This window comes from Octopus bimaculoides, chromosome 2 (assembly GCF_001194135.2).
Source record: "Octopus bimaculoides isolate UCB-OBI-ISO-001 chromosome 2, ASM119413v2, whole genome shotgun sequence".
In the NCBI taxonomy this organism is placed as follows: Eukaryota; Metazoa; Mollusca; class Cephalopoda; order Octopoda; family Octopodidae; genus Octopus; species Octopus bimaculoides.
In genome coordinates, this window is record NC_068982.1 from 167,159,266 (window position 1) to 167,174,064 (window position 14,799).

Consider the following 14,799-nt stretch of genomic DNA (forward strand, 5'->3'; position numbering starts at 1 on the left):
AAACAGAAATATGTCTGTGACATTCATGTTTTCCCAAGATAAATTCCAAATGTGACTTGAAGACAAATTTGTAGAATTAATTTGTTACTTTAGTATTCATATATTGTTTTACCACAATATTTTCTCAACTTTTATTGAAATATATTGTAGTTCTATATTTTTGTTCAATCAGTATATTCACAGAGAAGGCCGATAGCATTTATTTGATGGAGATGGTTAGTGGAACCCAAAGCTCTTGTTATTAGACCATAAAACATTAGATCACAGTTTGGTAGTCCTAAGTTCAACTCCATTATACATTATATTATGTTGTATTCATTATACTGTTGAACTTATTTGTGTTTTATTTTGCCTGTGGGAATAGATGAATTGCTCACAATCCCAAGGTGCTCTCTCTTTCTCCCCCTGGCTCTCATCTTTTTTTTCCCTTTCTTTTCCTAGTCTTTCCTCTAGTATCTGACAAAATGTTATAACTTTTTTTCCTTAATATTAACTGTTAACATCTCCTGTATTTTTGTCTTGTTATTTGTATTTGCTTTGCTTTATGTGTATCATCATCATCATCATCATCATCATCATCGTTTAACGTCCGCTTTCCATGCTAGCATGGGTTGGACGATTTGACTGAGGACTGGTGCAACCGGATGGCTACACCAGGCTCCAATCTAATTTGGCAGAGTTTCTACAGCTGGATGCCCTTCCTAATGCCAAACGTGTATATACATATCATTATGTCCACTTTCCTGTTTGCATGGGTCACATGGAATTCTTTGAGGCAGATTTCTGTATGGCCAAATGCCCTTCTTGTCACTAACCCTCATCTGTTTCCAAGCAAGATATTTCCCTCATGTCCAGATATGTTTTCCTCTGAAAAATGGAAATGAACAACATTGCATGTATGTTGGTAATAATGATGATTGTGTATGTGGGTGAGATCTAGGCTTGAAGTTATGTACAAGCTACATCCATGTCATTATGTGCTAAGCTTCTCATATAAAGAACTTAAGTAAATTGAGCTGGAATGGCTATTTAATATTTACACAATTTAGTTAATGTCTATTACAGGCACATTGAAGGAAGCCAGCTCTAAATTACGTGTAGTCAACTTGAATAAATGCTTCTTCTGTCACTAATCTACATTGAAACCTAATTAAAAATTATAATCTGCATTCCTCATTGTTAAGTAGTTCAGTGGTGAATGGAAGAGCTATGGTTGTCTTAGACTATGGATTGTCTCTTGTGGGTATCATCACATTGAGTTCTTTGATATGTTACTTCACAGGTTTGTCTATTTTAGTTAATTTAAATGGCTATTATATAGATAGACATTAAACTTTATTATTTTTTGTGGAATTCAGATTTTTTTTAAAATTAAGAACTTTTAACATTTTGAACGGTTTAATTTTTTTACTATCTAAATTGTTTTTTGAATAAAGATAATCCTTTTTGTATGCTCTTTCTTTCTCTCTCTTTCTCTCTCTCTCTCTCTCTCTCTCTCTCTCTCTCTCTCTCTCTGTGTGTGTGTGTGTATATATATATATATATATATATATATATATATATATCAGGAACGGGAAAGGAGTAAACCTGTGGGCACTTTATATGACAAGGGAAACATCTAGCAGTATAGGAAAATGGCTGTAGTTTGAATTTGTTGCAAAAGTACCACAGTAGCATTTATGTAGCTCACCCACATAGAAATCTAGGTACATGACTACTCTGATGAGTGCACTTGTCAACAAAAGATGCCATTGAAGGACAGTATTGCTTTGAGGCTGATGCCACTGTTTGGTTATGAGGTAGCTCAAGAGTGGGCAAGAGATGACTGGATTCTTGTGCTGTTGAAACCACATTTGATATTTCCCAGTTGTGCTCATTATTTGTTCATGTAGAAAATTAGGGAACATAAAAATAGCATGCCATATATCTCTAAATATTTTCATTTGAAAATATTAAGTCTGACTTTGACAAGATAAATACACAAAAGCATTTCTTAATTTTCAAGATACAATTTTTGTTTTTATATTAAAATTATTTTATTTAATATTATGCAAAAAGGAGTGGGTAATGGATTTGGAAGGTGCAACAGCTAGTCTGCTTGGATTATCCAAATATAGAATGTGGACATAAGGTAGAGAAAGATGAGTAATTGTAGTTAGGACTCACCACAAGTATCCAGATGAGCAGCTTCGCTACTATCTTGCAACTTTATTACCTGGGTCTTTAATCTGAGGTGCTGTTGACTAGGTGTAGAATCCTTAATGGGTATTTAGTATATGAACTGTGTGTGTGTGTCTTGTTTCAGAGTTTATTAACAAAATTGCTGTTATCTCTAATAAAGTCAAATATAAAAATCCTTGCTTTCTGGTAATTTAGGTAATCCATTATTTAACTCAGTTTTTGGTAGATAACTGTTTTGATCTAATTTTGAAAGAAGTGCCTTTTGAAAAAGGCATCAGTAAGTGTTTAACAAATCATTCTAAAAGAATTTGGAATTGTCTATTAATTTATCCCACTCTTGTTGTTAAGTTCCAGGTTATTTCTGTTCCAATCCTTCTTGCTATGATTATCTCAGTTTATTTTCAGACAACATATCCAGAGTTACATTAACCAATATGTCCTTTTTTTAAAATATTTTTCAAGATATTAAAGTTTGAAATGTGTTATTTCTAGTACTGATATAGAAGTGCTCTAATTTTATATCCTGCTGTAGAGCCCAAATTCCACACTTCTATTTGTTACCTATTTTTTTCCACTTCATGGAACTTAGCTTCCATTTCATGTCTTCCATGGCTTGTAGATTTTGTAAATATTTTAAAGATCACATTTGTTAGCCTTCTGTCTATTTGTTTAGCCTGTGCATTTTAAAAATTGTATCAACCACATAAAAAAGTCAAATGTTACATGTTTGTAGCTGTTTTTTTAGAAAATTAGTTATATGATTTAGTGCTCAACAGTTTTTATATTATACACCATATTTACTTTTTATCAAAAAAGACATATTTACAAAGATGTTTCTGTCTGCAGATTTGTAGAAATTGATAAACTAACAGATTTTTGTGATTGGACCTTTCTGTAGGTGGATTGATAATCAATAGAGAGCTAGACTCTTGTGTCATTTAACTGTGGGCCTCTATGTTCTGAGCTCAAATCTTGACGAGGTCACATTGTTTTTGAGGTCAACAAAATAAGTACTAGTTAAATGCTGGCGCTAGTTTAATAGTATTTTTTAATAAAATTCAAATAGCTTTAAATGGTCAAGATCAGCATTTTTATTTCTTCAATAAAATTTATAATTGCAATTATCACATTTTTCTGAATATTTAAAAAAATTTCTTTTTAATGTAGATTTTGCCTTAAAATATAAAAATGCTCTTCTAGGTTACATTCTTTTAAAATTTGTGACAGTGTTCCTTAGAAACCATTAGTTTCATTTAATCTACAAGTAATAGCATTTACCATTTCTCATTTTTTTTTCTTTTTTGTTTTTTTGCAATTACTAATATTTTGATTTTATTTTTTTATTCAGAAGTCTGTAATTTTTCTTGAACCTGATCTCTAATCATATTCATCTGGCATGAGTTTTTTTTGTTTTTTTTTTTGTCATGGTCATTTTTACATCCACTTTTCCACATTACCATAGGTTGCTCCAGCCTGTTTCTACACACTTTTCCACCCATTGCAGTCTTTTGCCATCTTCTTTGTGAGGTTCAGCATCCTAAGATGAGCCCTCACCATTTCTTCCCATGTCTTCCACTTGTTCACCCTGCTATCATTCTTCATACACAGCACATGTACATGCTAGCAGTCTTCTCTTCGTAATATATTGAGCAGAGCATGGCTCTCTTCATTTCTATAATGCAGCATTACATCTCATACTTTGATGCCAATGGAGGTAGTAGCTTGAACTTTTTTCCCCACTCTATCCTTTGATTATTCTGCTTTTGTGACACCCACTGTTACCTAGGTGAATAACTACTGTTACACGTCTAGGTAATAGAAGCTATCAAACTCCTCCTAGCATATTTTCTGGCAGTCAAAAGAATCCATTTCTTGAGTGCTCTTAGTGCTTAGTTCTGTGCATCTATTACATGTGAAATTCTTTTCTGTCAGCTTGCAAAATATCTCACTGCATCTTTTGGGTATACAGTCTTGACTTCCTATCTAGTCATTTCCTGTATGTTAAACTTCATTACTTCTCTGTTGGTTGTAATGTTTTATTTTCTCTTTTTACTAAGACTTTGTCTTCCAGAATTGACCATTAAGGCCTTATAATTCTAACCCTTCCATATCGGGAAGTTTTTGCTAACACTGACTGATTCAATATACTGAAGTTTACACAAACAGCCAGTTTTGATCTCTCCTATGACCAGGTGACGGTTAATAAACAAGAGTGGGCTGGGAATCGAGCCTTGATGTCCACTTCCGTGGACACTGAATTCTTCACACCACTAGCACAACTCTCATAGCTATACCACTCCACATTTTGTTTTAGTAACCACCAAACTACAAACCTAGTAGAGCTCCTGTCAAAGTCTATTCCAGGTTAGTGAAAGATAGGTATAACAGTTTCTTCTTGGCTAAAATCTTCTGTAGTTTCCTAATGAGGGTATTGGTAGTTCCATGTTCTATCACTAATCCAAACTGCATCTCATATAGTTTCTCTTCTGATTAATTTTGCTCTCAGTCTCCCTACCATTTTTGCTGACTAGATCTATGAGTTTAATCTAATTACTCCTTTCTAAAGAATCTCTTTTGTTCTTGTAGCATTTAGCAATGCTGTTGCTTTGTCATTTATTGGAAATAACACATTCCTGCTCTGCCTAATGTGAGTAAGTAGTGCATGTCCAACTTCATCGGATACTTCCAAGCTCTTAGTAACTGTTCCTTCCTGAGAGGTTTGCTGTTTTCCCTGCCTTCATCTTTTAATGGTCCTTTCTACCATACAAAGCAGTCAAACTCTGGTTGGTCTCCCTTTGTTGAGTCCATATAAGGTGATACCTCTTTTTCCCTTCAACAACCACTTTAATACTCATGACCCTTTCTTTTCTGTGTTGATGAGGGCAAATGCTCTGCTATAATTCCATGTACTCTTTTCATCAACAAGACCTTGACTTGTGTTGGCACATTACTTGATAATCCAAAACTTTTCAAGCTTTGTGATTAAGAGTATCAGTAAACTTCTTACTTTTGCTCCCCTCTTCTAAATATACTTGACATCTAATTTTCTGTTCTAGTTACCTTGTAATGTTCCTTGACTAATACTCTGCTTTTTATGTCCCTTTCTATAGCTCTTTCTGTTGTACTATACTGCCACCCTATTGCTCTCTCATTTTTCTAGAATCAAGTCTTTGTTCCTTCCAAAAACCTGGTCTGTGGTTCACAGTAGTTTGTGTTACAAGGAACATTCAGTTGACTTCGATCTCCCTTTAATCATAGGTATCACATAGTCCTTCTTACAAGCTACATACAGTTACGTAAGATCTTTTAGATTCCATATTTTTCTTTAATTTGTCTTTTGTTTCTGAGTCCAACTAATTATCCTGAGGTCACTAATTACTAGTCTATGTTGAGGGTGAAGAAAGTCTTTGCATTGATAATCAACTGTTTGTCCTGTTTTATGGTGAGGCTGAAGTATCTGGCTAGCATATTCACCTAAGTGATAGATGATCAGGTGATTAGATTATTTTCTGAAGATTTTGTTACAGATTTTTTTTTGTGTGTGTATATCTTTACAGAACTCCAGTATCCTTAATAGCTCTTTAGTTTTTGTACTGTAGCCATATGTTTATCAGAAATAGCTATCCTGGTATGGTCTACTATAATTATTAACATTACCAGCCATGATAACGAAGTCGTTGTTGCCTATTTTAGATGTCATCTGCAAGTGGGACTTACAAGAATGATCTTTTTGCACACCTGTAAATTCTGATAGCTTATTTATTTGTTTCATATTCTGACTACTTGATTACTGTATTCAATTCTCTGTTAACAATATTTCTGCTGCTCCACCTATTACACAGTTGTTATTTGCCTAAAAGGATTTGTACTGTCCTTTGCCTGTATGTGAAGTTTGGTTCAGGACCCTCTGCATATCATCTCATGTACACTGCACACATTTTAATATCTTTACTCTAATGTCCCTACAATCCCTCCAGATTTACTTTTTCATTATGCCGACAGTAATGGTAGCAGACCTAAAATTCTGAATGGAGGAGAGTTTCTTGTGGTGATGAGTGAGATGGGTTTGCCTGTACTTGTGAGAAAGAGAGTTGCTGTGATTGTCAAGCCATTCTCCACTACAATGCATAGCACTGATATGTTAAATCTTTGTCACATATATGCAGTTAGGATGTTTTTGTTTTTTTATTTATTGCATTTTATATATTTATTCCACAGAAATGGCACAAGCATGATTTCCCTGATTATTCCTCCCAAGGATCAAATTTCTCGAGTTGCTAAGATGTTAGCCGATGAGTTTGGCACAGCTTCTAACATAAAGAGTCGAGTAAACCGGCTATCTGTGCTGGGTGCCATTACATCAGTACAACAGAGACTAAAGTTATATAACAAAGGTAACTCAAACAGAAACGTTTCTGTGTTTTTTTTTCTTTTATGTGTGGTTTGGAGTGCTGCTTTCCTGTTACTCTCTTGCCTCAGATGTGCTTTCAATCAAACTGTTGTTGACTATATCAAGCTTCCACTTCATACTCACTTAGAACATAGAGATAAATTAAACCTGTAAACCAAATGAGATTGTCGTCATGGCCGATGCTGGTGATTTGTAACTGGTACATAAAAAACACCAACTATAGTCTTGGAAGGGTTTTCAGCTGTAGAAACCATGCCAAATCAGATTGGAACCTGGTGCAGCTCCCTGGTTTACCAGTTTTCAGCCAGACTGTCCAACCCATGCCAGCATGGAAAGTGGACGTTAATGATAATGATGATTTGTTTCAGTTTTTGAGAATATACTGATGTATGATGTGACACTTCATAAATCACCATCTTGTTGCATGTGTGTATATACAGCAATAATAGGATAAAGAATGATAGTTCATTGATGGAAGTATTTTGTCTCAAAGAGATCTCACTTTTGCTAAAAGACAGTTGTAATTCTTTGGGAATATGTCTAATATGCAGGGCAACTGATAGGGTATAACTCACTGAAAGGCACTAGTTCCATGGGTGGGACAGGAACATAACCAGACAATGAGCAATGTGGATATGGTATAGGTTTGCATATAAGACAAATAAGTAATTTGTTGTGGGGAAATTATATTTGGAAGCTAGATATTGGATATAACTAACTAGGAGAGATGGGGTACAAGATAGCTTTGCCATATCTCTAAGTACTGAGATATCAAATCAAAACTGCTTTGAATTACAAGACAATGCGCATATCAGAATTGTGCAAGAAGGTTGATAAAATCACGCTATAAAAAAAAGATTACGAGTAAGATAAAGCATTCTGCTCCTAAAGGAGAAATCAGGTGAGCCAGCAGAAGGCTAGATTAGTGTTTCTCACTTTTATCTTTTATTTCCTTCAGTCACTTGATTGTGGCCATACTGGAGCACTGCCTTATAGGGTTCTTAGTTAAGCAAACTGACTCCAGGAATGTTTTTTTCCTTTTTTTTAAGCCTATTACTTATTCTATTGGTATCTTTTGCCGACCTGCTAAGTTACTGGGATGTAAACACACCATCACCAGTTGTTGAGTGGTGACAGGGCTTTCAATTTCTGTCTACCAAATCCGCTCACAAGGCTATAGTAGAAAACACTTGCCCAAGGTGCTACTCAGTAAGATTGAACCCAGAACCATGTGTCAGGAAGCAAGCTTCTTACCACACAGCTATGCTTGCACATGTATATGTATTATTAAATCAAGGTATGTAAAAATCTCTTTGGAATAGATTTTGCTAGTCTGGTTTTACTCTTGCTTAATCAAATTATAACAGAATTTTTTCTTTTTTAACTTTTAGTGCCTCCTAATGGTTTAGTCATCTATTGTGGAACCATTGTTACAGACGAAGGAAAAGAGAAAAAAGTTAATATTGATTTTGAACCGTTCCGACCTATAAATACTTCGCTCTACCTCTGTGACAACAAATTTCACACGGAAGTAAGTGTTCCTCAGTTTATATTCAACTATCAGTAATAACAGGTTATTTATTACACAGTGGAGACGACTTAGTACTTTCATGGCAATATTTCTAAAATAATTTACTACCTATGTATTTTAAATCAGCACTAGAGTTGGTCTTGTGTAATGGTTATCAAAATGGTTAAGGTTGTTTTAACAACTTTTGTTGGCTTCTGAATTTGCAAGATAATCTTGTTACAGTGTTTAAATTTATGTAAATGTAGCAGTGAAAATCTTTACTGGCATTGCTTTAATACATCAAAATTTGTCTGCGATATAACTGATAAACTATCTCATATGAGTAGCATAACACTCTTGCAGTTGTTTTGAAGCATTAAAGTAGACTCTCGGGATCTACTGTTTGTGCAATCCAGTAAACATATAACCTTTTGTAAAACATACAGCTATCCTTTTTGCGGATTCATCTAATTCCTGTATGCACATTTTATCACTACAAACGGGATTCAATACTTGAAACATGATACTGTAAAATAACTTATAAAGCTTTTTCATTTTACCATCATCAGTTCTTTTAAGATTGCACCCTTATATTTTAATGAAAAATTTGTGCCCAAAATTGTGATGTTATATCATTATGAACCATGATCCCTCTGTGCTCAAGTTGTAACTGATCCATATATTATGATCTGTTTGGGATTCTTGATTTATGTACGATATAAACTGGATGAATTGTGCCAGTTTTCAAGTATTACACATTGTGTGTAGCACCTTATTGGAAGTTTTCTTTAATTACAGGCTTTAACAGCACTTTTGGCAGATGATAATAAGTTTGGTTTTATTGTGATGGATGGTAACGGAGCCTTATTTGGAACCTTATCTGGAAATACACGAGAAGTACTTCATAAATTTACAGTTGATTTACCAAAGAAACACGGTAAATTTTTACAAGCATTTCAGCTTTTCATCAAATTACCTTTTTGCAGCATGCATCAGCATTCATCTTTGTACAGGAAAACTTTGTATTATAACTTTGAAACAAATATATTCATTTTTTTTTTTTTTTTAATGTCCACTTTCCATGCTAGCATGGGTTGGACGATTTGACTGGGGACTGGCGAACCAGATGGCTACACCAGACTCCAATCTGATCTGGCAGAGTTTCTACAGCTGGATGCCCTTCCTAACGCCTACCACTCTGAGAGTGTAGTGGGTGCTTTTTATGTGCCACCGACACGAGGGCCAGTCCGGCGGTAACTTTTACCAATATTTACAGGCAGTAGTTACTATCCCAAATTTTTGTTTTGTAATGAAATCACAGATTATTTTTAATCCTTTAGCATTCAGATTACTCAATCAAATGTAATGCTTATTTATTCTCATTGCTTTGAGTTAATCATACATCATCTCAATAGCTTTTAGATTTTGATGATGTGATTGTATTTTTTTTAGAAACTAGATCTAGCTGGTTTAAATGCTAAAGGGTTAAAGCAGTGACTTGATTGGTTTTGCTGAGAACACCACCACAGTTGCTATTGAGCTTGTTGGATGTATTGTCTCTAGTTACTCTATTTCTAAAATTGCTTTGATATATATATGATATGTAAAGTTATTCTAATTTTTAATGTGGAATGTGACAAGAAGAAAATTAATCATTTCATGTTTCAAGATTTGTTTCTTCCTTCTTTAATTAACAATTTTTATTATCACAAATATGCTTTTGGTGTTTCTATAGGTCGTGGTGGACAATCAGCATTGCGGTTCGCTCGATTACGGATGGAGAAACGTCACAACTATGTACGAAAAGTTGCTGAGGTGGCAGTTCAGTTATTCATTACCAATGACAAGCCCAATATTTCAGGACTTGTGTTGGCTGGTTCTGCTGATTTTAAAACAGAACTTAGTCAATCAGATATGTTTGATCCAGTGAGTATTTAGCTTTGTGCTTGATCTTGTATTTTAGGTTTGTAGTACTTGGTATTTTAGTCTTGCACATTTAAAGAATTTTGAGGCTATAGTGCAACTGAATGCTATTTTATTTCTCTATTTCAGAGATTACAAGGCAAAATTATCAAGATAGTTGATGTTTCCTATGGAGGAGAGAATGGTTTTAATCAAGCAATTGAACTAGCATCAGATGCTTTAGCGAATGTTAAATTTATTCAAGAAAAGAAATTGATAGGTATTTAAAAAAGTTTTTTTGAAATATTATTTTAAAGAAATTATTACTTGGAAACTGGTACAGCTCTCCAGCTTGCCATCTCTGGTCAAACCGTTCAGCCCATGCCATCTCTGGTCAAACCGTTCAGCCCATGCCATCATGGACAACAGACGTTAAATGATGATGATAAGGCTGTGGTGTTTCCTACATACTATAGTGTACTAAAGAATAAACCTTTGACATTAAATAGCTGGACAGTCATTAGTGACTGTCTTGATACAATCTCAGTGTAATTAGTAATAGGAATCAGCTGGACCAATTTCAAACTTCATTAAGATTTCATCAGCAACTGGCACCTATCTCTAACTATCCACTATGTATGTGTGCATGCAACTGCTATTATTAAGGGTTTTATTAAATTGAACTCACAATTTGCATAAATGCATTCTTGACAGCTGGTTTGGTTAATGAATTAATAACATATTAGCAGTGTTCATTTTTGATGCTGTACTGTTCTACAGAATAAACTTATCAATGTCTGTGTATCCAATTCGATACACAGTGGTTATATATGCAGTTCACTGGATGAAAGGAGCTGATCTCTTTTTCTGCTCATGGTAAAATTATATAAAATCAACTGTATTTAATTCCAGTTTAGATATGCCGAGCTTTTTGAAATTTATGAATTTATTCTGTAGCTTCAAAAACAAACATGTTAATAATTTATAAATGTACATGGGCAGTGTAGATAGTAGAGACAGTAGTGTTGTTTGCTCTGTGGTCAGCTTTTTATTTTCGATGGGGTCAAATATGGTCAATACTTATTAGTCTTAGTGCTTGTCATTAAAAGCCATTGTCACCACAGATATGATTCATGCCAATGGGAATTATCTTATAAAGGCTTTGCAATGTCAAGTTTAAAAACCTCTGGGATAAAATAACACTGGAGTTTAATTTTCATTATTGCATTCTGGAATTTGATTAAAAAATGTTTGGGTGATGATTAAAATCCTTGATATTTGCAAGGTGTAACCACTGTGGTTTATAATACCCAAAGTTTGATGACTACTGATGTTGATTAAGCTTTGCCAGTAGGGTTGGGATAAGTATTATTACTCTATCTCCATTCAGTCGGTTCCTTTTGTTACAAAATAGACTCAGTTCCTTTTGTTACAAAAATAGATATAAAGAAATCAATAATTTTTTTTTTTAATTGGGTTTTAAAAAATCTATTTTTTGTAGGGAAGGACAATTGAGATTATTTCACCAAATGTCCTTTCTCCATCTTGGACAAAAAATAACACTTATTCTAGTTTCTACCTACACAAACTTCTGGTAGAATATCTGGTGCTTTTCTGTCAAGCTTGTTATTGCAGTTATTCTATTTTGTATATTGTCTACCTTTCTATGTAAGCATGGTTCTAGAAAATTTATATTTTGTCGTTGGTTTTACAAAATTTATATTTAGAATTCTAGAGTAAAATATTTTGTTCTCAAAAGCTGGTGTGTTGGTTATATTTTTATTACTTTATGATAAAATGTAACTGGATCGATGAATTCTTGGTGGTTCTGATCACTTTGAGATTTTTACGGAATAGCTACACAGGAGTAGTTTCACACATGTTCACTCCAGGCCCATGACTGATATTCAGGACTTCAAACTGATGAAACTCTCAATTTCAGTGTTCTTACTACTAACAACAGTGAGCTGTACCAACCAACTTATGCTATTTAAGTAGATATACTAAGTTCTTTTCCATGAACACATAGTACAGACCAAGTAACAGGTTATCAACTGTTGACTCTGCCAGTAGGGTTGATATAAATACTAGCATAATATTCAATCAGTTCCCTTTGTTACAAAATAGACTTGGTTCCCTTCGTCAGCTAATTAAAGTTACCTAAAGACACTATTTGTTTTTGTGTTGAGATCAGTCAGATGTCATGTCTTGAATTCATTTTCAGTAAATTAGCAATGTTTGAATACTATTGTGTAGTTTTAAATTTTAGTAATATTTCTCCTGGTGTCAAAAAGACAAAAATAAAAGATTATGCACATGCACACATATTATTCATGGCCTCATCTTTAGAGATAGAAAAATGTGATATTTGCATCTCTGCACTGCAGTTTTGTCTCTGATTATCAATATGTCAGTAGTCTTGTAGTAATTAGTGTTAGCAGCTATTGTTTAAGTAGAAAAGTTCCTATTTCAAATCCATTATGTACACATAGTGAAATAAAGTATATCTGGATGAACAGAGATCAAACTGATTGTAATTAGTAACAAAAAAATTGAGTTTTTAGAGGTGAAGTCAATAGCTCAGAAAACTTGTGTTAATTCTTTGATATTAACTGCTTGAGACTACCTCTGATTCTATAACATGAAACATTCTGCTTTAAAGTGATAAACTAAACATTCTATCTGTCAGTTTATGTTCCAGATATCAGCTCAATAATGCTAGTTATTTTATTAAATTCCTCTGTATTAAAATAAATAGCAATTGGAAATTAAAGTTGTAAAAATTTTGCTTTTTGTTAAGTTGATTTTAATAAAATTTACTTTTTACAGGCAGGTATTTTGATGAGATATCTCAGGATACAGGCAAATATTGTTTTGGTGTTGATGACACCTTAAAAGCTTTAGAAATGGGTGCTGTTGACATTCTGATTGTCTGGGAAAATCTTGATATTACAAGATATATCTTGAAGAACCATTCCACAGATGGTGAGTAAATTAATTTCTTGTTTCATATAACATTGGTTGAGAAAAAATGCCACTGCCCTTTATTTCAAATGAAACATGGGTCAGTGGCATTTTTTCAATTCATTTTGTCCAGTAGTATTTTATTAGTATCTTAAGGAAGAATGTGAATATTAACATTTGATCTCTTTCCTAAAAGTCTGTCTTTGATTGTAAGAATGAATGCACCTTTTAAATGTTTTTTTTAGTTAATGTTTCTTGTTTGTGTCATAAAAGGGCTTGTGACACAATTTTGTTGAATGATAGTTAACTATTTGATAATGTTTGTTAGGAGTAATTCATTGAATACGCTTTCTACTCTAATTTGGGAGTGGACCAACAAAAATAGCTGCCTTGCCCAGGAAGTACAACAGAACACTTTGTAAGATTTGAGCTTATGATTGGAGTTAGTTCTTCAGTTGCTTAGTCTTACAGCCATAACACACAATCCACCTGTCCACTGATGTGTGTGTGTGCTATACCAGCCAGAAACCATAATTTGGATTGAAATATGGTTAATTCCCCCATATATATTATGACAATGTTTTACATAAAATTTGGTTGACTAATTTTAATAATTCCTCAATAATGACTCATGCAAGCATGGAAAAATGGACATTTAAGGATGATGATGAATAACATTTAGTTTTACAAAATTCTTCTTGACACTGACCACATGATTACCAAATTTGATGAAACTATTCTGTAGTTATTTTTAAGCTCATTTAGGATAGATAATTCACTGGTGGCAGTGGTATTATTTTTCAGCTGATATTAATATCGTAATATGATTTGCTTATTAGTACAAAAAGTGGCGCATTTTCAATTACAGTTTAACAATTTCCCTGAGATGAAAAAGTACTAAATAACTTGTATTACTACAGTTCTTGGCTAGTTCTAATGAAGCTGTACATTCATGTAATAATGAAGCTGGTATTCTTATGTTGTAATAATTGTTCCTGTTGTTACTATAATCTCAATGTTATATGTGAGCCCTGAAGATTTTGAAAATTTACGTATTTGCATGTGGTTTGTGCTTCGTTTAAATATTGGAGAGGAGCTTTTTAAATTCTCTTCTCATTAATGTGAGACCTCTATTATTCTGAAGCACAAATCTGATTAGAAATTGGCAATAGAAACTTCTGTTATCAGTTTTAATGGTTAAATAAGATTTATCTAGTGAAAGATGCACCACAATTTTGGCAGGCCTTTCCTTGAACTACCACTTATTTATCTGAACCATGATCTCATGTTTATCAAATGTAGGTTGATTTTTTGGGGGATATTTCTTTCAAAAAGTGTCACTTTAAAATTCAAATACATCAAGTGGCTAGCAGTAGCAAGGGCATCCAGCTATGAAAGAAATTGTTCAGTGAGTTTGAAGGCTATAAAGATATGACTGTTAAATAGTAGGAGTTAAAGATGTAAATACATACTTTTATATGTGTTAGCTAATTTGTTTCTCTTTTTATATTTGTAGAGGAGAAAATCTTGCATTTGAGGCCAGAGCAGGAAAAAGACAAAACACACTTCATGGAAAAAGAAGTTTGTTCTTTCACTATTTTTCTATACCTGCTTTACTGCAATTTCAAAACTTGTTTTTTAGATCTAAAATAATTTGATTTGTTTGTTTATTTTGACAGTGTGTAAACATTTCAAAGTATAGCCTTGAGCTAAAATCTAGATTGCTTTTTTGTAATGTGGCAGGTCACTTTCATTAGAAGCTTCAAGTGTTTTATTTCAGTATATGACTATTTTTCATTACGAGGTGCTTTATTTTGCATTTTTATTATTT

The 14,799-nt window shown here is 33.5% G+C and overlaps 1 protein-coding gene across 1 annotated transcript in view; it reads left to right on the top strand.

The window, feature by feature from the left end:
* Positions 1-14,799, top strand: part of LOC106872975 (eukaryotic peptide chain release factor subunit 1) — a 35,011-nt gene that overhangs the window by 10,514 nt on the left and 9,698 nt on the right. The window contains exons 2-8 of the mRNA XM_014920161.2: positions 6,400-6,575; positions 7,984-8,123; positions 8,901-9,039; positions 9,838-10,028; positions 10,155-10,284; positions 12,834-12,989; positions 14,485-14,549. Of these exons, the coding sequence (XP_014775647.1) occupies positions 6,400-6,575; positions 7,984-8,123; positions 8,901-9,039; positions 9,838-10,028; positions 10,155-10,284; positions 12,834-12,989; positions 14,485-14,549 (997 nt within the window). The remainder of the gene's footprint in view (positions 1-6,399; positions 6,576-7,983; positions 8,124-8,900; positions 9,040-9,837; positions 10,029-10,154; positions 10,285-12,833; positions 12,990-14,484; positions 14,550-14,799) is intronic.